We start from the raw sequence: 23,141 nt of genomic DNA, 5'->3' as shown, positions 1-23,141 counted from the left end.
AAGCGTGCGAAGGGGTCCCTTGCCTTCCACTGAGTCCCCTGGGGGCATAGAGATCATCTGTACCCTCCTCTGGATCGAAGCTCGCATCAGGGACTGGATGCAGGGTTGCCATCCTTGATTGAAGACTTCTGGTCACAATCGGGGATCTCCTGCCATCCATCTCTTGGGAGTTCTTGCTGGAACCTCCAGGCACCTTGCTTCTGGTGGCTTGGAAGCATTGCCTCAAACCATCCTCGGCTACCACTTTGTGAGGGATCTCACGAAGATCGATGGTTCATTGAGGGCGCTTCCAAGAAAAGGCAGCACGCAAGGATGCAATCAAATTAAGTCTTTATTTAGAAGTAAAATAGAGTAAAATGATTTCCCTGGCATGGAGGTATCCATGCCTGGATTGAGCCCATGGATCAGTCCCATAGGAAGGTAGAACAAGAGCAGAAAGAGCAGCCCCTGTGCAGTGGTTCTTATAGGGGCCCCTGGCTCCTCCCTTACCAATGTGTGAGGGGGCCGGAGGGCCATTAACTCTCCCCAATTGGGCTGCAGGGGCCGGAGCCCCTTGACCCACCAGTGGGATCAAAGGTGCCTCTTTGGTCCCATCTGGTGGCCTTTGAAGAAACTGCCATGGCTGGCACAAAAACACCTAACACAAATAAAGAGGACAGTGTTGTTTTCTCTGACCCTCTTTTAGAAACAATAGGATGGACGGGGTGAAAGAGGATTGCTTGACACAGAAATCCAAAGGATGCATAGCTTGAGCCAGCACGCATCTGAAGACAGCAACTGTAAGGTCCTGCCTCTCCCTCCTGTTCAAGAAAGCATGGACTCTCAAAACTTTAGCATTTCAAAAGGAAACTTTTATTGAAAGGAAGTGAATGCAAGACAATGCAAAGCAGGGTCTGAGTTCCCCCCAGGCAATTCCATTATGATAAAGTGGTTAGAAACTCCTCCTGTCAGTTTGATGTTGAATGAGCCAATCCACAGGTGCAAAGATGTTGTGGAAAGGTAGTCCTAAGAAAGAGATAAGGAGTCATTCCCATGCGTTTTTTTCTGTGAGGCTTCCAAACTGAAAGAAAACAGATGGCCCTCCCCCCTTGTACATCCCCCAAGGTAAATCAAAGCACAGGGAAGAATAGGTGACAGGGTAAAAGTTATAAACTAGGGAATTGCAGGATACAATTCCCAATTGAATTGGGAAATCAATGCAGATGCTTTTTTTTAATGGTGCAGAAATACTACAGTAATTGCTTCTGACATTTTTAAGTTAAGAAGAACAAGAGCCAATGTGGAAAAGAAAAAAAAAACACTATTGGGGACTATAAAATGAAATTACTTCATCCTTTTGACCGGTTTGTTCCTTTTGAAAGGTTAAAAAAATATGTTTTGCAGCCAGCAATGATTTGTATAGAAGTAGAAGCGTTTCACAACCACTCTTAGGTTACAAGGTGAGAGAGAAAAGCAGGGGGGAGAGAAAGATCGGAAGGGCAGAGGGATTATTTTTGATTTCACCCATCTGATGCTTGCTTGGGACACGTAGCAATTCCAATGGGTGCCTGTCGGATGCCTCCTGCTCTTCTCAGCTCTCCAGCCCTTCTGCATCTGTCCCTAATCCCCCACGCGTGGCCTTCCATCTACAGTAAGTACCTCCCTAGAGCATAGCATAAATGGTCCCCCACAACAAGTAGTTTTGAAACGTACAAACGTCCTCATGCAAAAGAGGGGCCTCTGGGTGCTGGGCTCCTCCCTTTGGTTTTTTTGGCAAGCAGGCAAGATAGAAGGGTGCAGTTCTATGGGCATCACAGGGGCCTCAAGGGCCAAAGGAGGAGGATTCTGGGAGCTCGTTGGTGAGGGTGTGCCAATGTTCCAGGTGGCAGTCAGAGGTCTGGAGGCACGAGAGCCAGTGTTGCCGGCACTCCCCACTGGCCCCTAATCCCAGGGCTACCCCACCTGCAACGAGACAAGAGGTTCTTGCAGTTTCCGAGCTGCTGGTTATGGAGTTGACTTTTTCCTAGTACTGTCATTGGGCATGATCTCAGGGATACTGCAGTCCACCCCCACCCAGCGCAATCAATTAAAAATGTTTGTATAGAATGGAGGAGGAGGCTATGAAGTTTGGAAATCTCACCCTCAAATTCTCTTGAGAGATTCTGAGTATACTTTAAAAAAAAATTTCTTGTGAGTCCACAAATTCAGTCTCTGGTTAACTGTTGGTTCTCTTGTTGGTTAGCAAAACGTCCAGTAGGAAATAATATTTGTAGCTCAAGGTGGAGCTGTGGAATTCTTGGTGACCTGTGAGCTTGGTTGTTTGCTTGCAGTCGTGTCATTACACAACTAGCCAATGTCATCGGATGAAGTTTTACCCAACTAGTTTGGTAATGAAATGTCTGCAACCAAACAGCCAAGCTCAGAGAGCATCAAGATCTCCACTGTAAGACATCCTTTCTGTGACATTCTCCTGTCTTACTATCAGTGTAACTGTTAGGACTTCCCCTTCAGCATCTTGAGAAGAATGCTGAGAACTTTCTGAATGAGCAAGAGACTCCTGGCTATCTAGAATAGAATAGAATAGAATAGAATAGAATAGAATAGAATAGAATAGAATAGAATAGAATAGAATAGAATAGAATAGAATAGAATAGGAATTTTCTATTGGCCAAGTGTGATTGGACACACAAGGAATTTGTCTTGGTGCATATGCTCTCAGTGTACATAAAAGAAAATATACATTTGTCAAAAATCATAAGGTACAACACTTAATGATAGTCATAGGGTACAAATAAGCAATCAGGAAACAATATCAATATAAATCGTAATGATACAAGCAACAAAGTTACAGTCATACAGTCATAAGTGGAAGGAGATGGGTGGTGGGAATGATGAGAAGATTAATAGTAGTGCAGACTTAGCAAATAGTTTGACAGTGTTGAGGGAATTATTTGTTTAGCAGAGTGATGGCATTCGGGGAAAAACTGTTCTTGTGTCTAGTTGTTCTGGTGTGCAGTGCTCTATAGCATCGTTTTGAGGGTAGGAGTTGAAACAGTTTATGTCCAGGATGTGAGGGGTCTGTAAATATTTTCACAGCCCTCTTTTTGACTTGTGCAGTATACAGGTCCTCAATGGAAGGCAGTTTGGTAGCAATTGCTTTTTCTGCAGTTCTAATTATCCTCTGAAGTCTGTGTCTCTCTTGTTGGGTTGCAGAACCAAACCAGACAGTTATAGAGGTGCAGATGACAGACTCAATAATTCCTCTGTAGAACTGGATCAGCAGCTCCTTGGGCAGTTTGAGCTTTTTGAGTTGGCACAGAAAGAACATTCTTTGTTGTGCTTTTTTGATGATGTTTTTTATGTTAGCTGTCCATTTTAGATCTTGCAATATGGTAGAACCTAGAATTTTGAAGGTCTCTACTGTTGATACTGTGTTGTCTAGTATTGTGAGACGTGGAAGTATGGAAGGGTTTCTCCTAAAGTCTACCACCATTTCTACGGTTTTGAGTGTGTTCAGTTCCAGATTGTTCTGGTCATACCACGAGGCTAGTTGTTCAACCTCCTGTCTGTATGCGGATTCATCATTGTCTCAAATGAGACCGATCACTGTTGTGTCATCTGCGAACTTCAGTAGTTTAACAGATGGATTGTTAGAGATGCAGTCATTGGTATACAGAGAGAAGTGGGGAGAGCACATAGCCTTGGGGGGCCCCTGTGCTAATTGTACAGGTATCTGATGCGATTCTGCTTAGCTTCACCTGCTGCTTCCTGTTTGTTAGGAAGCTTATGATCCACTTGCAAGTGTGTTCAGGTACCTGTAGCTGGTTTAGCTTAGTTAGAAGTGTGTCTGGAATGATGGTATTTTTTTTTATTGAAAAGTTTTACAAAAAAGAAATACAAAAAATTTCCCCCCCCATATTCCCCCCACCCTTTCCCCCCTTCTTCCCCCCCTCCCCCCGACTTCCCAGAGCAAAATACAAGGTATTTCATTTAATCAAACATAAACTAAATTAATCTACTTATCCTCAAAGTACTGCCTCCCCCACTGAAACCTTAACTCCACTACAGATAACCAAATACTTCTAATACTAACATTCATTCATAAGCTATTTGATATTTTCTTGTCTGATACTTATTTTGAATATAATCAATCCATCTTCTCCATTCCGATACGTATCTTTCTTGCATGTGGTCCTTCAAATACGCCAAGATTTTCGCCATTTCTGCTAGGTTTGTTACTTTCAATATCCACTCTTCAATAGTAAGCAAAGAGTCCTTCTTCCAATATTGAGATACCAGCAGCCTAGCTGCTGATATTAAGTTCAAAATCAATTTAGTCTCTGAAACTGTACAGTCCGTAATTATACCCAATAGAAACAATTGAGAAGTAAATTTCAACCTTCTTTTCAAAATGTTCTGCATCACCCACCAAATTTTTATCCAAAATGCCTTGATTTTCTTACAGGTCCACCATATATGATAATAGGTTGCATCATTACATTCACATCTCCAACATTTAGCTTGCAAGTTCGAGTACATACATGATAATTTTTTAGGATCTAAGTGCCATCTATAAAACATTTTATAAAAATTCTCTCTCAAATTTTGTGCTTGCGTAAATTTAACATTTCTGACCCAAATCTTTTCCCACGTTTCCATCATCACTGGTTCCTGAAAGTTTTGTGCCCATTTTATCATACAATCCTTAACCAATTCTGTTTCTGAGTCTATTTCCAGCAATGCATTATACAACCTTTTAATATGCATCTGACTTTGATCTCTAATCTGTTTCACCAAATTTTCCTCATTTTGCATAACCCCAATTTTTTGATCCTCCCTCCATCTAGCTTGAAGCTGACCATACTGAAACCAAGTATAAATTATCCCTTCTTCTTTTAATTCATCTAGAGATTTCAGTTGCAACTTACCCCTTTCCAAAAGAAGAAGCTCTTTATAGGTAATCACCTCTATTTTTTGCTCTATACTTATATTTTCTATTGCATGTCTGGGATTTGCCCATATAGGTATCTTATAGTTCAGCTTATATTGGTACTTTTTCCAAACCCTCAACAATGCATTTCTGAGTATATGACCCTTAAAACACTTTATCCACTTTTTTTTTCATACAACAAATAAGCATGCCATCCATATAACAAATCATAACCTTCTATGTTTAACATTCTTTCTTCAGTTAAGTTAAACCAATCACTAATTTGTGATAAAGCTGCTGCTTCATAATACAATCTTAAATTAGGCATTTTAAGACCTCCTCTCTCACGTATATCCTGTATAATTTTCAGTTTCACTCTTGGTTTCTTCCCAGCCCAAATAAAAGTATTAACCCCTTTCTGCCATTCCATCAGATTTCCATCTTTTTTAAGCACTGGTATCATTTGGAACAAAAATAAAAACCTAGGTAGTACATTCATTTTTATTGCTGCTATCCTTCCCAGTAGTGATAGTTGTAACTTTTTCCATTTTTCCATTTCTTTCTGTACTTTTTGCCATAGAATTTCATAATTATTTTTATACAATTTCGTATTTGAGGCTGCAATGTATACTCCTAAGTACTTAACCTTTTTAACTACTTCAAACCCTGTTATCCTCCCTAACTCTTCTCTTTGAGTTAAAGATAAATTTTTAGTTATCATCTTTGTCTTGTGTAGATTTACTTTAAATCCAGATACTTTACCATATTGAGCTACTATATCCAACATATAGGGAGCCGCTTCTATAGGTTGAGATAAAGTAAGAACCAGGTCGTCTGCAAACGCTCTTAGTCTATAATCCTGCTGTCTAATTACAATTCCTTTTATTTTGTCAGAATCACGTAGCTTATTCAACAAAACTTCTAAAGTTAAAATAAACAACAATGGCGACAAGGGACAGCCCTGCCTCGTACCTTTCTCAATTTTAAACACATCTGTTAAACCTCCATTGATTATTATTTGTGCTGTTTGTTCCTGATATATTGCTCTAATTGAATGTATGAAATACTCCCCAAAGTGCATTTTTTCTATTATTTTAAACAGAAATTGCCAGTTCAATCGATCAAATGCTTTCTCTGCATCCACGAATATAAACGCTGCAGGGACCTGATTATTTTTCTCCAAATATTCCAATAAGTTTATAATTTGCCTAACATTATATTTCATCTGTCTCCCTTTTATAAAACCTGATTGGTCATTGTGAATAACTTGTTGCATAACTGGCATTAATCTATTCGCTAGTATCTTAGCAAAAATTTTATAATCCGTGTTCAAAAGTGAAATTGGCCTAAAATTTTCAGGTTTAATACAGTTTTGATCTTCCTTCGGAATCAATGAAACAAAAGCTGTTCTCCAAGAGGGTGGAACTCCTCCCCCTGATTGAATTTTACAAAATAGAGTTCTAAGCGGCTCTACCATTTCAAGCTGTAAATTCTTATAATAAACAGCTGTTAATCCATCTGTTCCTGGAGATTTCCCTATTTTTAACTGCTTAATTGCCGCAACAATCTCCTCAGAAGTTATTGGTTGATTCAATCCTTCCTTCTGTTCCAACGTTAATTCCAAAATATTCCCTTCCTTTAAATATCTATCTATATCTATACCTTGTATTGAGTCCCTAGCATATAACTTTGTATAAAATTCCAAAAAAGCCTTTTTAATCATATTCTGTTGGTAAACTTCCTTACCTCTATATTCGATCTTACTAATGACTCGTGCTTTCTGTTTTTTCCTCAACATGTAGGCCAACCACCTACCTGGTTTATTGGAATTACAAAATGTATTATGTTTAGCATATTGTAAACTAGTTGCCACCTGATCAGCCATTAACATATTAAATTGCCCTCGTAGTATATTTATTGTTTCTTTTACTTTCTTATCTCCTGGATTAGATATAAGTAATTGTTCTTTCTTTTTTATTTCTTCCTCTATCTCTTTACACTTCTTTTGTTGTTTTAGTCTATATTTATTATTCATATGTATTAAGATACCCCTCATATAGGCCTTACTAGCATCCCAGACCATTTCCATAGGAGTACCCTTGTTCATGTTAATAACAAAAAATTCTCTCATTTGTTTTTTAAGCTCATTCACATTTTCTTCATATCTAAATAAATTTTCATTCAACCTCCAAGACCGCCTTTCTCCCCTCTCCTGTTCAAATTCAATCCAAACCGGACTATGATCAGTTAAAATTCTTGGACATATCTTCGTCTTCTTCACCCTGGAAATAAAATCATTTGTGATTAGTATAAAATCAATCCTGGAGAAGGATTGGTGTCTATCAGAAAAAAAAGTAAAATCTTTTTCCTCCAGGTTACGTTCTCTCCAGATATCTCTCAGTTCTATATCTTCCATCATATCAAAAAAAGATTTAGGTAGTTTTGCACGTGCTGAAGTCTTTGATAAGCTTTTTTTATCTTTTTATAAAAGATAAAGATAAAGATAAAAGATTTTATAAGTTGATCGGGTCAGTCGTTGTCCTTTCGGCTCTCCCTTCTTAGGTGATTCCAAAGTTGGGGGTAAGCCCCCAAAATCCAAATCTTCTTCCATAATAATTCCTCCAGCTGCAGCTTCAGCGTAGGTTTGTATCTGTTTTCCATCTTTTTCTTGTTGTAACATCTCCATTTTCTTCCTCCCCCCCCCCCCCCCCGGTGAGGGTGGGTATCCAGCCTGTAAAACATTTACATAAAAATCTTTTGCCTTCCAAACTGTGTTTAATCGGTATCTTTCTCCTTTATAAGTCACTATTAGACCAGTTGGAACGTCCCATCTGTATGCCACTTGTTGATTTCTCAACTCATTTACCAAAAAGCCAAAGTCTTTCCTGCTTCTCAACATCTTTGGAGGAATCTCTTTCAGAACCACCACCTCCTGCCCAGCCACCTGAACTTTATTCTTGTAAGAAGCTTGTAGAATTTCATTTCTGATCCTCCTAGTTGTAAAGTAGATCACCACATCTCTTGGCAGCTGTCTTTGTTTTGCCAACCAGGAATTAACCCTGTAAATTTTATCAATTTGGATTGCCACATCTTCTGGTCTTCCTTTAATTATCTCCGCAATAGCATCAGCACAAATGTCTTTTAAATTTTCTTTGCTATTTTCCTTCAGGCCTCTCAATCTCAGAGCAAACTCCATAGATCTGTATTGTAACATTACCAATTCATCATCCACTTTCTCTGTTCTAGTCATGACATTACCCATTTTGCTTTCCAAATTTAAGTTGGCTTCATTAATTTCTTCAACTTTCCCATCGAGCTGAATAACAAGGTTTGAGAGTCCTGATACAGCAAAAACAATATCATCTCTTATTTTATCGATGGTATTGAATGCTGAACTAAAGTCTAAAGTTTAGCTGTGAACCAAGGTTTGTTGTTACTGTATATTCTCAAGTTCCTGGTGGGTACACATAGGTCTTCACAGAAGCTGACATATGATGTTACAGTCTCTGTGAGTTCATCTAAGTCTGCAGAGGTACATTCGAAAACATTCCAATCAGTGCAGTTAAGGCAGGCCTGTAGCTTTAACTTTGCCTCCTCCGTCCAGGTCTTCACTGATTTAATTGTTGGTTTTGTGGTTTTAAGTCTTTGCCTATAAGCAGGTACAAGGTGAATCATGCAATGATCAGAGTGTAGACCAATAAAGGAGAATATCTGTAGCTCATGTTTGAAATGAGGAGTCCTTGGTACTTGTAGAAATCAAGGTCCAGGCATTTGCTCTGTGCGAAGATGTCTCTCCTTCGCAGCATTTATTGCTTTTTTATACAGTTTTTTACAAGCAGAAAAGGCAAACCAGCAACAGTGTTTTAATTGGTAGATACTATTCACCCCCCTTAAGATGTCATCATCCTGCATCCTCCTGATAGTGAAGGCAAGGTGAGATAATGCAAATCAGAGCCAGAATGAGATCATACAAACAGGCAAGATTCATAGCGTCTGAGCCAAGGCGGTGTGCTGCACTCAGCCTGACACCATGATCTTTTACCTCTACATCTCACTCTGTTTTGTTTTGTTTGTCAGGGCATCGTAATCAGGAGAGGAATATCCCTGCAGTTGCTTATACAAGGCATAAACCTGACCCTGAGGCAGCGTAAGAGGGGGTTTGGGGCAAAATGCAGTAAAACATATGTTACAAAAAGAGGGAAGACACTGAACAAAACAGCACCCACCAATCAAAATAGCACAAATGATGACTGAATAATGTAGGATGTTTCCCAATAAGCCTGTAGGTAGCCAAGACCAAAGGCTTTCCCACCAAGATCCTAAAGTGTCAATTTTTAAGTCAGAGGCCAAATTGTGTAAAATATTAAGTTGATGTTGAATGTTCCGTGACTCATCTGAAATGTTAAAGCAACAAAGTCCTTCAAAACTTTCACAACCCAAATGCTGGCGTAGAAGCAAATAATCAACAGTAGCACGATTTTGAAGAATAGCTTTTCTAAAAGCTTGCAGCTCATGGTTGATTGCTGAAATCGCTGAAGAAGTGGCATTAATGGTTTTTGCTAGATTACACGCCACAGTGTTAATATTAAGATGAGCATGAACAGCAAGTGCTGGCACACCCACCATAGATACAGCCAAATGCTATGTATTCTGCTTGATTAAGTAAAGCTGTTTCAGAGTCACAAGTGTCATCTAGGGTGACCCCACGCCGAATACGGCTCGAGTGAAGCTGTTGTTTAGAAAGCAAAACAGGAATCAACCGGCTAAGACAACACTGCGCTTCACTAATATTAGCAGGAATATAATTAAAGGTTTCTTGGCCACATGTAAAAAACCATCCTTGCGGTAGCCAAACATGGGCAAAATTAAAGGAAGTCTCTTCAAAAGCTGTACAGTTTAAGACAGGTGAACTAATGCGAAGACAGTGAGGGTTTTTGCTTGAAGAAGTACAATCAACCATTTTTACACATGTTACATTTTCAGGGACCGCCACCACTGGAGTATGCAAATCAATTGCGTTAGGAGGTGGATAATATGCAGCTACCCCCCAACTAGCTATAGTCTTATAGTTAAAGTTCCCTTCTAACAAATATCTACCCAAGCCAGTAAGGTTCTGAATTACAGTAGCAGGGGTACAGACAGGGATTAAACATGTAGAAAGCAAATTTTCCATATCATAAGCTTCAGACAAGCAAAAGGCATCAGTTTTTGTGATGTTTGCTAGCTGCACCCATAGGTTTTGTTTCATTCGTTGTTCGAGAGAATGTTTGGGTGGTGTCAGACTTCGATGCTATCTCAAAATAAATGAATTTCCAAACTGCCAATCTTTAAGGAAATTTTCTCTTTATTCGAGTACAGCAACCGGATCATGGCTCGTGCGGTCAGGACTGACCTTTGCCCCCCAATCCCTCCCTTTCCAATCCCCAATTCTCTGCTTCTCATTGGCTATCTTCCAAGTCACTCTCCTGACTCCTTTTCTCGTCAGTTCACAGGAATGTTTCCCCCCTCTTCATTTCCAAGGAGACCGAGCTTCAAAGGGATTTAGCAGGCAAAAGTTCAGCCTTTATCTCCCTTCTCTATGTCAGCGCTGAGACGCTGACAGGTGGTATGACAGCTGCTGTTGCCAAAGTACAGTTATTAACAATTAAGCACAAACAAATTATGGCTAAGGAATTGGCAGTTAAAACCGCAAAAATGACAGCGCACAAATTTTGTTTGTTCGACTTCTTGCTGCTGCAGTACTGCCTGCGCTTTGGTGGTCAAATTCTTCACATCTCCCCATGTCACTGGACGACTGGCACGATGGGATCGGATTGGTCGCTGTGCCATCTGTAGAGTCACCTTTGCTATCTGTGGAATAGGATTCAGGGGTTGGTGCCACAACATCCTTGGCTGGGCGAACACAACGTGCTGGAATCCACAAAGGTCCTGTAGGGGTAAGCACAGCAGCATAGCCTCGCCCCCAAGTAATCAGAGGAACCGGTCCTAACCATGTTTTGTCTGGTAATGCCCGATAATATACCAAAGGAGGAGGCAAACTTGTTTTTTGTTGAAAATGCCTATGATAGGCGGTTGAATTAGAAATTGAAAAGTTCAATTGATTTAAGGTAAATAATACTTTTGTAACCTGTTGTGTTACCCATGACAAATTTGGTACCCGAGAGCCCTCTTTTTTTATTTGTTTGTGAAGGCAGTCCTTAAAGGACCTATTAGCACGTTCCACAATGGCTTGACCCATGGAATTATAGGGAAGACCATGAGCCAAAAAAAGATGAGAAATAACATGATTAGCTGTTTCCCCTCATTGAGGTGTAGCCCAAATTGCTCCAGAATAGGTATCAATTGATAAATGAATATATTTCCAGGGAGCCAAAGAGGGAACATGGGCAACATCCATTTGCCATAGTTGATTAGAGGTAAAACCACGGGGATTAACTCCCGTGTCCCCCGAGGGGGATGCCCCAGAACACTGGGAACAGGATGAAACAATTTGCTTGGCTTGATCTAGTGGAATATGGCAAGCTTGTGCCAGCCCCCTGGCATTTTGATGGAAAAAAGAATGACTAAAGAACGGATCTGTGAACAAAGTGGGTAAAACATGAACAGCAGCATCAGCGTGACTGTTGCCTTCAGAAAGAGGAGCAGGAAGGGATGAATGACTGCATATGTGAGAGACAAAGTACAAATGTTTCCGGTCTTGTAGCAGTCGCTGCAAAGTGAGAAATAGGGCCATAAGATAGGAGTCAATTGGCATTTAGATCCCAAAAAGTTGTCATGTATGTACCCTAATGTTCAGCCAAAATGTTGGAGATGTGAATGTTTGGATGCTACGTATTATCATGTTTGGTGGACCTGTAGGAAAGTTAAGGCTTTTTGGATAAAAATTTGGTGGGTCATGCAGAATGTTTTGAAGAAAAAAATTCAATTCTCTCCACAATTGTTTTTATTGGGTATAGCTAAGGGTTTTACATCGGGTGAAACAAAATTGATATTGTATATGATAACAGCAGCAAGATTGTTGATAGGTAAATATTGGAAGAATGAAGCTTTGCCCACTATTGAGGAATGGACTTTGAAGATGGCCAGTTTTGCAGAGATGGCGAAGATTTCAGCATATTTAAAAGACTGTTCACAAGAGACTTATGAGTGGGAATGGAAAAGGTGGATAGAATATGTTCAAAACAAATATCAAACTAGAAAGTATCAAATAGCCTTTATTTGAAAATAATGTACTAGAAATTTTTTAATGTAATGAGATAAAGAGAAAAATTATACAGGGGAGGGAGGGGTTCAAGTTTATATATAAGCGTTATATTAGGGTTCTTTATGAATATGAGTATATTATAGGGAAGTCTGGGGGGAGGGGAGGGTTAGGGAGGGTTAGGGAGGTTGGGAAGTTTGGGGGGGGTGGGGGGGAAAAAGGGGTGAAAATGTAATTGTAAAACTTTTGCAATAAAAAAAAAAAAGATTGGAGTCAATCCTAGGCGTGATATAAGCACCTGGAAGATTAAAAATAAGTTGACACACATACTGAGAGTCAGAGATCAAATTAAAAGGCTGTTGAGAAAAAGTGTGGAAAGCCAAGATAGCAGCAGACAATTCTGAACGTTGAGGCAAAGACTGCACTGCAGTGTAGGACAATTTCCAGATATCATCATGAGGATCCTTGTAAGCAATCGCTCCTCTCGTTCGTCCTCCATCAGAAAAAACAGTAAGAGTTTGCAATAGTGGAGAAGGAGAAAGCAGTGGGCGAACAGGAAAGGAGGAAGTCATTAAACAAGTAAGCTGAGGATCTTTAGGCAGATGATATGAAATACAACCAACATAGTCAGTTAGACCACACTGAAGAGATAAATTATTTTGAAAATAAAAGTGAAAGTCAGATTTCGAGATAGGAAGAACAATATTTATTAAATCAGTCCCATTTCTATGACAAGCTCGAGTGCTCCCCAAGGTTGTAATTTCAGCAATGACTTGGATAAAAGGCAAAACATTTTGAGATGGTGTATGAGGCAAATAAAGCCATTCAGTACAATATACTTTTTGCTGTTCTAAAACAGCCAATACTCCCGTGGGCAGCTTACTAGTAGGGAATATTAAAAGAGATAACTGACAGTCTCTATGAGGAATTCGATCCACAAACTGAGTAGTCAAAATGTTATTAATTTTCTCGACTGTAGCAAGTACTACAGATGGAACTATAATTAGGTCTCCAGGCTGTTTTCCTTAAGTCAATAAATCAAATAGTGGACTAAGTAAATGTGTAGGCAAGGAAAAATATGGGCGAACCCAATTAATATGGGCGTACCCAGCAATTGTTGCAAATTAACCAAGGAAATAACTTTGGGTAGACTTAAACGAGGAAAAGCCGGAGCAGAAAAAGACTGCAACATTTTATGTCCTAAATACAGATAAAGAGCGTGCAGCTGGATTTTTTCTGGGGCAATTTGCAATCCATAGACACATAAATCATTTTGTATTTCAGAAAGCCAGTTAGATTGTATTTTTGGCACTCCAATTAAAATGTCATCCATATAATGATATACCAAAACCAATGGATGATGCTTGTGAAAAGGGGCTAATGCCTCAGCAATGTAAAATTGACATAATGTGGGACTGTTCAACATTCCCTGTGGTAAAACCGTCCAGTGATAACGTTTATTGGGTTCTGAATGGTTCACCACAGGCACCGTAAATGCAAACTTTTCCTGATCAGAGGGATATAAAGGAATGGAAAAGAAACAATCCTTTAAGTCAATTACCATCACCTCATGATCTTGGGGAATCAGATTAGGATTTGGTGTCCCGAACTGCAAGGGGCCCATAGGTTGAATACATGCATTCACGGCGCGAAGATCATGTAAAAAACGCCATTTGCCACTTTTCTTTTTTATCACAAACACAGGTGTATTCCATGGACTAGTGGATGGCACAACATGACCCGCAAGCAACTGATCTTGTACTAACTGGTGGAGAGCCGTTAATTTTTCGTGTGACATGGGCCATTGATCAATCCACACCGGCTCTTTAACCATCCAAGTCAGCGGGAGGGCAGTAGTTTCAGTCCTCCAAAGTGAGGGTGGCCCCCAATTTACTGAGCAGGTCGCGCCTCCAAAGGCTGACATGAATATCTAATATAAAAGGGCGGACCTGAATGACCAAATCTGAATTAGGCAAGTGAGCTGAAAGAAATTGCACACTTTGACGTGCACTTTGACGACCCCCCACACCCCACACACTTGGGCAGGGCTCAGGTGGCCAAGCAGCAGGCCACTGCTTGGCAGAGATCACTGAAACATCCACTCCTGTGTCTACAATCCCCTCAAAGGGCTTACCCTGCAACACAATGATCTGACGAGGCCGTTGGGATGTTATCGGGGTAGTGATGGCATCTATGATAGAAGTGGCTGGGTTAGTAGAACCAAAGCCACCTTCCCCTCTCTCCTTTTGTTCTCCCCCTGCCGGGACAAAATAAGGCAAAAGCAGGAGTTGAGCAGGGCTAGTATAAATGGGCAAAGTTTGGGGCAAGTTGGTCCACAATTGAACATAAATAATCCCGGTGTAGTCCGAATCTATCACTCCAGGAATGACAAAAATACCTTTTTTACCCATGCTTGACCGTGGAAGGACAAGCCCTACATAATTTTCTGTTAGGGGGCCTGATAATTGGGATGGAATTACTTGAACCTCCCCAGGAAATTTAAAATTCACTTCCTCCTGCAGGATTAAATCAATACCAGCACTACCTTTTGTAGCTGCAGGAGTATTTTCTATTGTTGGTTTGTTGTCTCTGTTTCGACTGGGGCCAGAGACCGGCCCGTCCGTCTGTTTCCCGAACCCAAATGACATTCGCTTGCCCAATGATAACCTTTCTGACACTTTGGGCATTTTGTTTTTGGTTTTGATCCCTGATGAAAGGGAGGGCGAGATGTTGCAGACATGCCCACACCTGGATTTCAACACTCCCTTTTAAAATGACCTGGTTTGCCAAAATTGTAACACTTTCCTTGAGGTTTGCTGCCTTGTGATAAAGCAGCTGCTAACAAATTGGTTTGGTAAGAGGATGTTCCTATATCTTGACATGCTTTAATTATATCTGCCAAATCAGGATCTTTTCCCAGCCCAACAATTGCCCTTTGGCATTCAGAAGTGGCGTTGTCTTTTGCCAGCCTCATCAGCAGCTCATTCTGAACTTTGGGATTATCTATCTGTCGCCGTAAAGCATCCTGCAATCTGTTAATAAAATCAGGATACAGCTCATTAGCCTTCTGCCTGATATTAGAGAAGACTTGTTGAGGCTTGCCAGAGACAGGCACTTTTCCGAAGGCTCGATAAGCACATTCTGAAGAAACTTGTAAAGTTGCAGCCAGTAAAACAATCTGAGCATCAACTGGGGCAAAAGGACCAGATCCATACAATTGATCAGGAATAAATGCTCCTCCTGAGTGAAGGGCACGCATGGCACATTGATGTTTAAATTCACTGTCCCAAACTACATATTGCGATAGAGTAAGCAACATGCGAAAGGTAGTTTTCCAATCTTCAGGTACTAAAATATGATTTCTCATCAGGGCTTCTAACATCCCCTGCTGTTCTGCCCCAGCTACGGACCCCAAAGAACGCAGCACACACAAACTCTATACAAAGCTTATTTTACTCAAATAACTTAGTCTTTATCATTCAAAGGTTGTTAATGAACTGTCTTAACAGCCTACCAGAATTCTAAGATAAGGTAATCACAGTCTTACTAGAGTTGGCAGAAAGCCCAGAAGCAATTTTGCAGACATGAAGGAGAGTGAACTAAAGTTGTTCTCTACAGCTTGTTGCAAGAGGCGTTCCTTCTTAAATAGGCTAAGGGAGTGGCCAATTAGCCCCAAGCCTTACTCTCGAGGAGACCTCCTCCTGAGGAGCCACTCCTGCCTTTTGGCAGCTCTGCGCGCCCGTGCATTGAGAAGAGGCTCCTCCTCTTCGTCCTCTTCACTTAAAGGAGCTTCTGGAGGTTCTGAAGGCCCTGGCTGAATCCCTGTCTCTGGCACCACATCTTCTCCAGCCTCCTCACTGTCCGACTCGAGCACCAGCTGCACAGGCTGCTGACACAGCACCACACCAGCGTCCTCGTTGTCGGAATCAGCTACAATCTGCACAGGCCGCTGACGGGCCACAACTCCTGCATATAGGTACTTCCCAACCCTTCTCTAATTCCTTTTCTAAGTTCTGTTAAAATTGCATAAGACAAAGGACGATATTCCACTATTTGAGCCCCATTCTGATCTACTTGTCTCGTAACGTGTACTGGACAAACAGAAAGCATATCAACAATTTCTTCTATATTCCCCCCCCCCAGTCTAACTGTTCCTCTAAAATCTGCCTAATGGGGGTGTACAGCAGCCGTGGAGCAGCAATAGAACTAGCTCCTTCAGGAGGAGCTGATGGTTCAATTAGAGATGGTTTTGGGGTGACAATTTTAACTTGATCATAATCAGGCGGAGGGCTTGTAGTTAACTGTTGCCCTGCTGAAGCATCAGAGCCAAATTTTTCTATTGCTTGACAGCATTGATACCATCAATGTAATATTTGCACTGGAGCCCGGGGTTCAAGATGTAAAGTATGCCCTATCTTTGTCCAGTCACGTAATCGGAGCGTCCCCCGTTCCGGATACCAGGGACAATGTTTTCCTATCTCTGTCACCAACTTCCTTATGTCAGTCTCAGACATCGTCACGCCAGACTTGTGCAAAAGGAATCTAAGTTCCTTGCACATGCATTTGCTGATGTTGAGATAGATTGCAACCCATAACTTACCACTGAGGGATCCCATAGGATGAAGGCACACCAGGGGTCTATTCCAGACGATGATAAGTATGTTGAGTGTTGCTTCTCACGGAGGGTGTCCCTGCTTCGGGCGCCAGATGTAGAAACAAGGTCCAGGCATTTGCTCTGTGCAAAGATGTCTCTCCTTCGCAGCGTTTATTGCTTTTTTATACAGTTTTTTACAAGCAGAAAAGGCAAACCAGCAACAGTGTTTTAATTGGTAGATACTATTCACTCCCCTTAAGATGTCATCATCCTGCATCCTCCTGATAGTGAAGGCAAGGTGAGATAATGCAAATCAGAGCCAGAATGAGATCATACAAACAGGCAAGATTCATAGCGTCTGAGCCAAGGCAGTGTGCCGCATTCAGCCTGACACTATGACCTTTTACCTCTACAGGTACTCTCTGAGTTTAGTTGTTTTCTTGCAGACATTTCATTACCCAAACTAGGTAACATCATCAGTACTACCCATCATCAGCACCATTAGGTAACATCACTGATGTTACCTAATTTGGGTAATGAAACGTCTACAAGAAAACAACCAAGCTCAAGAGAGCACCAAGGACCCCTCATGTCCTTGTAGAATTAAGGCCCAGGCTTTCAATCCAGATTAACACACCCAGCGTCTCCTAGACCTAGACTACATGACCCTTCCCTAAAACTAGGTGATCTTCCATCTTCTCACCAATGAAGTCATTTGATTTCCCAATATTGTAATCCCAAACGGTGATTTCCAAGGATTTATGACCAAGATCTGACTGTTCAATCTCATAGAAAAAGTCCTGCAATGGGGCAGATAAGTATTAAAAGTTAGGAATGTATAGGATCAGACCCACCCACCCCTATTCCCCCAATCACATAGTGCTTTCCTTGGCTCTCCTTTATTTACCTCATTGTACTCTGGGTTTAGAGTTTTCTTTTTCACAGTTGTTTTATGCTTTGATTTTTTCTCTTCATCTGGCTTCAGGTAGCTGCCGGAAAAGAGAAGAAGAGGGAACGGGAGAGTGGGAGATTAAGCCCATACATAAAGACAGTTGTCCTCCTTCTCAGGAAAACAACCAGCCTGTGCAAACGCTAAAGCACCACCATAAAAACTCAAAAAGAAGTCATAAATCCAAAGCACCGAGAGAAAATGTGAAATGACTACAGCAAATGGGAAATCTTTGGAGCATTAATTCCAGGGTTATTAAAGCGAGTCTCTAAAAGCTTTCCTAAATGGGAACATTACACATGGTCTCTTGATTGACTGGAGGCTAAAGAAAAGAGCCACTCTTGAGCCTAAGGCTTTCACGTCCGTAGCAGACATGGGCGAGTCTAAATTACATCTTTTCTTTCCCTTCCCAAAACTCTAGACTTCTCCCCACCCCCCAACCATCCTTAAGCATGGTTGGTCTTAACCAAAGATTAGAACCCCTCTCTTCCCTTTGTATGTGTGCATTTCTCACGTTTTTACATAAGGGTCTGAGTACCCGCATATATCCATAGCATCTAAGTGGGCGCAGCGGAGAATAGACACCAATAATCCATGACTTTCGGAGATGTATGTGAGGGTGAGCAGGATGCGACCCCTTTCTTCCAGGGCCCAGCCAGCTGGGGGTTCCAACTATGCAGTGGGGGAAAAGAAAGGCTATTGAATGCTTTTGTGTCAAATGCCCACCCTCCGGCCTTCCCAAACAAACTTTTGCAACTGGGTTCACGCATCGTTTTTTTTTAACCATGTCTTGCTGAATAAGCCACAGTGGCCTAGCTTTGCATAAAGTGCTAGGTCACGATCCATGGTTTATGAAGCACCACAACTGAGTTCACAAACCAAGTAAAGCATTGTATGGGTTACTGCAGGGGTCCCACAGACACTATGACCTCCAAGATGAGCACTCTATCAATAACTACATTTAATTTGTTATGGTCCTTTTCATTTTAAAAATGATAATTTTGGCGGTGTCTGCTGCTTGAAACATTTGCTGACCCTTGGCTTAACTGGTTGTGTGAACTAGGCCTTAGTTTGAGACCCAGGTGAAATGTTTAGAAGGCCTTGCATTCAGCCTTGGCCTTTTGAATTTCTTGAACCCAGGGCAGCCTTCCCCATCTTAGCATCTTCCAGCTGCTCTGAAGTACATGCCAGGGTGATGTATGGTTAAGGTCTTGGACTAAGAGCAGGGAGACCCAGATTCCACCTCAGCTATAGAAGCGCAGTGGGTGACCCCAAGGTACCCCAAAGGTTTATTGGAGGGGAGGAGTGAACTGGGCAAGGACATTCTGCATACACCCCTTAAACTCCTGAACAAAAATAGGTGGGAGGTACATCTAAGGAATATTCCAGCCAGCAGAATCAACAGTGTGGGAACTGTAGTTCCCCCACAGCTGGAAGGCATCAGATTTGGAAAACTGGACCTGGGATGTCATCTCAACAGTGGGCTTTCTTTTGCCAATTCCTGCTACAAAGATAATTTCTTCCTCAACTCTCGCTAGCCTATTGCCCTTGTTGGGCAGCCACCTCCAGCCCTCAACCTAACTTCATGTTGGAGGAAGGCCTGCTAGGGAAGGGGGTTGGGAGGAGAAATTGGGGGAGGGCCATCACATTGAGTACTTGGGTGATTGGAGGACCTGGGAGGAACTCTTAAGCAAGTGACAAGCTCACATTACTTGCATGGATGTGCTGTTTCTTTGCCAGTTGGCAAGGGAAGGAGTAGGGGAAGAAACAGAGGGGGTGGCTCTGTTTGGGGTCTGGTCCAGCCCTGCTACTCAGCAGATAGGTTCCCCCAATGGGGCAACAGCCCTTGGCAGGGAGTAGGTGGTCCATCCCTGACCTATCCTTCTGCTGAGGAATTTCAGGTGCCATCTTTGGGGCGCGAGTAAGATGGGAGAAAAACTCTAATCTCTCTCAGCAGGAGATTCCATGCAGGGCAGCAGTCATAGAAGAAGGGGATGCCAGCTGTTGTGATAGGAGAATTTAGCTAACTTTAAAACAAGGGCCCCAGCAAAGTCAAGGGATGTAAAGGCCCCTTGGAGAAGTGAGGGTGAAGGGGACAAATTGATGAAGAAATCTAATGATAGGCCCATTACAACCGATGTATATTTTGTTTATGTGGCTCTCGGTGGTGGAAAAAATAACCTATATTAATTTGCCCCTAAGAAAGCTGAATTCTATGAGTGGCACTGAGTCTATAATGCAGATTTCCCTGCTCTGATATGGAATGATGTTTTGCAGGACAACACATCCAGCTATGATAGGGAACTTTATGTGGTTTGGGTTGCTTGCCTATTTTTCTTTAGCCATTGGCAAGGGTTTGAGGAGATTTGTCTCCCAAAGAGTAAAACCCTGATTAATCATCTCTCTCACCCACCAGTTTTTGACTTTAAATCAGGCACAGTTATTCGTTTATGAAATAAATTGGCTCATAGATTGCTGTGTGTTAAGTCTCTTCTTGTCTTTGCATTGTTATACTAGGAATATTCAATCATTCCAACTGGTGAAAAGGTAGAAATTGTTGAGAAATGCAGGTAAAAGTAGATTTGGGTTTGGGGGGGTTGGGCAGGGGGAAATCTCACACAAGTTGTACAGAAAGGCAGGATCTTAAGAGGGAAGGTGACAGACAGCTAAAGTGACCAGCAAAGAAGTAACTAAAGGTGTCTCTGAACTTCCAAGCCTTACTAATGAATCAAATGCAGATAATCACCGAGTCATCACAGGTTATACAACCTTCTTTGACTGAGCTCTCACCGGTTGTTGCTGTTCTAAGCACAGGTTGAAGTGTGTCTTTTGGCCAGGGCGCAGGCGTCTCAGCGGCACTCGTGTCTCTCCGATGAACTCATTGTGGGTCAGTTTATCCTCATCACAGACAGTGATTCTGGAAGGCAGAAGCAGAGAGGAAGAATGGAGAATCACATTGAGGGAAGAGAGCACAGGAGGGGAAGGGGGCTGTGGCATGAGATTTGAAGCAAGAAAGGTGGGTTTTATCTCACCACAGGGTTTTCCGAGCCATGTCCTCTGCGGTTATCCCATTGTAGATGAGGACCTCGTTCCACACAGGGTTCAGAGTGTTGTGCTGAGTGTGGGTCTTCAGTTTGTTGGCCTGAACAGGAAAAGGAATTGAAAGGGAAGAACAGAACAGTTGAGAAGTGCTACAGGTTGTGTCATGATAAATGCCTAACTACTATACCTCCCTGATCACCCGGACCTTCAAGGGTTAACTGACCACATATCCCATAATCCCTGTAACCACTCCTTACCTCTTTGCCCCTCCTCCTGGGTACAAAAGGTCCTACCACATGGTCCACAGATTATTCCAGATGTATACCTGAAAGAGAAAGGTACAAGGTCAGTGACCTCCAGTACCACCAGATCGATAATAAAGCTACAGAAAAGAATTGGAGTCTGTCTTTGAGTTATTGGGCTAGATCCAGCTTTCAACAGGTTGTCCTCAACTTACGACCATAATTGAGCCCAAAATTTCTGTTGCTAAACGAGACAGTTGTTACGTGAATTTTTCCCCAGTTTATGACCTTTCTTGCCAGAGTTGTTAAGTGAATCACTGCATTTGTTAAGTTAGTAACCTGGTTGTTAAGTAAATCTGGCTTCCCTAATGACCATGGGAATGCTTCAACAGTCGTGTGAAAAACTTTTTTCAGTGCCATTGTAACATTGAACGGTCACTAAATGGATGGTTGTAAGTTGAGGACTACCTGTACAGCAAAGCCTGCAGCTGAATCTGTTCCCTGCTCTGAGTACTGGGAAACAGTGTCACAGGATATAAATGGATTTGCAATGCTTCTCCATCTTCATCCTGCTAAACCGTTAAGGTTCAGGTAGTCCTCAACTTACAACCAGCCCATCACAATCGTAAGTCGTGATAGTCAAAAAATGTGACTGAACCAATTTTACAAACTTTTTTGTGTTGGTCAGTAAGTGAATGTGGCAGTCCTAAAGTGGCTGCTGTAGTTAAGCAAACACTGCAGCTTTTAAACAAACCAATGGCTCACTATGGACACAGTTTTGCCAAAAAACACAAATTAGTGCTGGGTTTCAGCAAAACCATCACAAAATGTGGTCACGTGATTGAATGATGCTGCAAACGGCTGTTAAGTGCAGTTGTGTTGCTGAGCTCCCTCATGTTATGTCATCCTTTCAGAAATATTTCCTTACCAGATTCCTTACCAGATTGTTGACTGGCAGAGCTCCTAATGTACTAGAAAAGTTACTAAAAATTCAAGGAGAAATTCAGAAATATATCTACCTTGAAAGTAGCTCATGTTAAAGACAGTACTTTTTATTACCTGTGGTAAATGTGACAAGGCAAAAAAATATTAGGTACAGGTTTAATTTAGAAAATTTTAAAAATTGACTTACTCTGGAAACTGCACCTTTTTTTTTTAGACTACAGGTAGTCCTCAACGTATGACCACAATTGAACCCAAAATGTATGTTGTTAAGTGAGAATTTGTTAAGTGAGTTTTGCCCCACATTACGACAAGTCTTGCCACAGTTGTTAAGTGAACCACTGCAGATGATAAGTTAGTAACACGGTTGTTAAGTGAATCTGGCTTCCTCATTGACTTTACTTATTAAAAGGGGCTCACATGACCCCAGGATACAGCAAAGTCATAAATATGAACCAGTTGCCAAGCATCTGAATTTTGATTACATTATCATGATTACAGGGATAACCTGCAAAGGTTATAACTGTGAAAAACGGTCATAAGTCACTTTTTTCAGTGCTGTTGTAACTTTGAATGGTCATTAAATGAACTGTTGTAAGTCAAGGACTACCTGTATTAGATAAAGAAATGGGGGGGGGATGGAACTTTGTTGCTATACATGTTGATGGCTGCAAGAATTTTATATGGCCAGAAATGGAAATGGAAAGAAGTGTTAACTCCCTCAATAGAGGAATGGATTGAAAAGATGATGGAACAGGCGGAGATGGCAAAGTTGACTGTGTTAATTAGGGATAAGAATGTAAATAGTTTTGTGGTTACTTGAAAACAGTTTCTGGACTTTCTGTGTGAAAGAAGAAAATAAAATAAAATGTTGGCTTTGGGGTTTTGACAATCAAGTGGGTTATTGCTCTAGAAATGGCTAGTAATTACTATTTGGTATAGCTAAAAAGTTGATATTATAACTTATGCATCTTATTGTACCGAAAAAAGTCAGAAGTCACTGCTTTTTGTTTCTTTTTTCATTTCTTTTCCCCCTCTCTTACTCTATCTCCTCTATCCCTTTCCTTTCCCCTTTTCCCATTGTCTTTAGTTTTAAAAAGTATGTCCGACTCTTGGGTTCTCATCTCTGTTTCTCAGATGAGGGAGCCAGCATTGAGCCGACCATTTTCCGTGGTCATGTGGCCAATGTGACTATACACCAAAGGCACACGGAACGCTGTTACCTTCTCACCAAAGTTGTACCTATTAATCTACTCATATTT

At 41.4% G+C, this 23,141-nt stretch overlaps 1 protein-coding gene across 1 annotated transcript; it reads right to left on the bottom strand.

Annotated features, from left to right (window-relative positions):
* Positions 1-1,801: 1,801 nt before the first annotated feature.
* On the bottom strand, positions 1,802-20,789 carry DOC2A (double C2 domain alpha). The gene is given in 6 exon segments (XM_070944662.1): positions 1,802-1,941; positions 17,408-17,504; positions 17,612-17,693; positions 18,168-18,325; positions 20,444-20,570; positions 20,686-20,789. Coding segments are annotated over 6 exon segments (624 nt in total). The 5' UTR covers positions 20,706-20,789.
* Positions 20,790-23,141: the final 2,352 nt, after the last annotated feature.

Source organism: Pituophis catenifer, unplaced genomic scaffold, assembly GCF_029215685.1.
Source record: "Pituophis catenifer annectens isolate HBS135680 unplaced genomic scaffold, rPitCat1.0.hap2 SCAF_5, whole genome shotgun sequence".
Taxonomy (NCBI): domain Eukaryota; kingdom Metazoa; phylum Chordata; class Lepidosauria; order Squamata; family Colubridae; genus Pituophis; species Pituophis catenifer.
The sequence above is the reverse complement of the archived record's forward strand: the minus strand, read 5'-3'. Positions and strand labels throughout refer to the sequence as shown.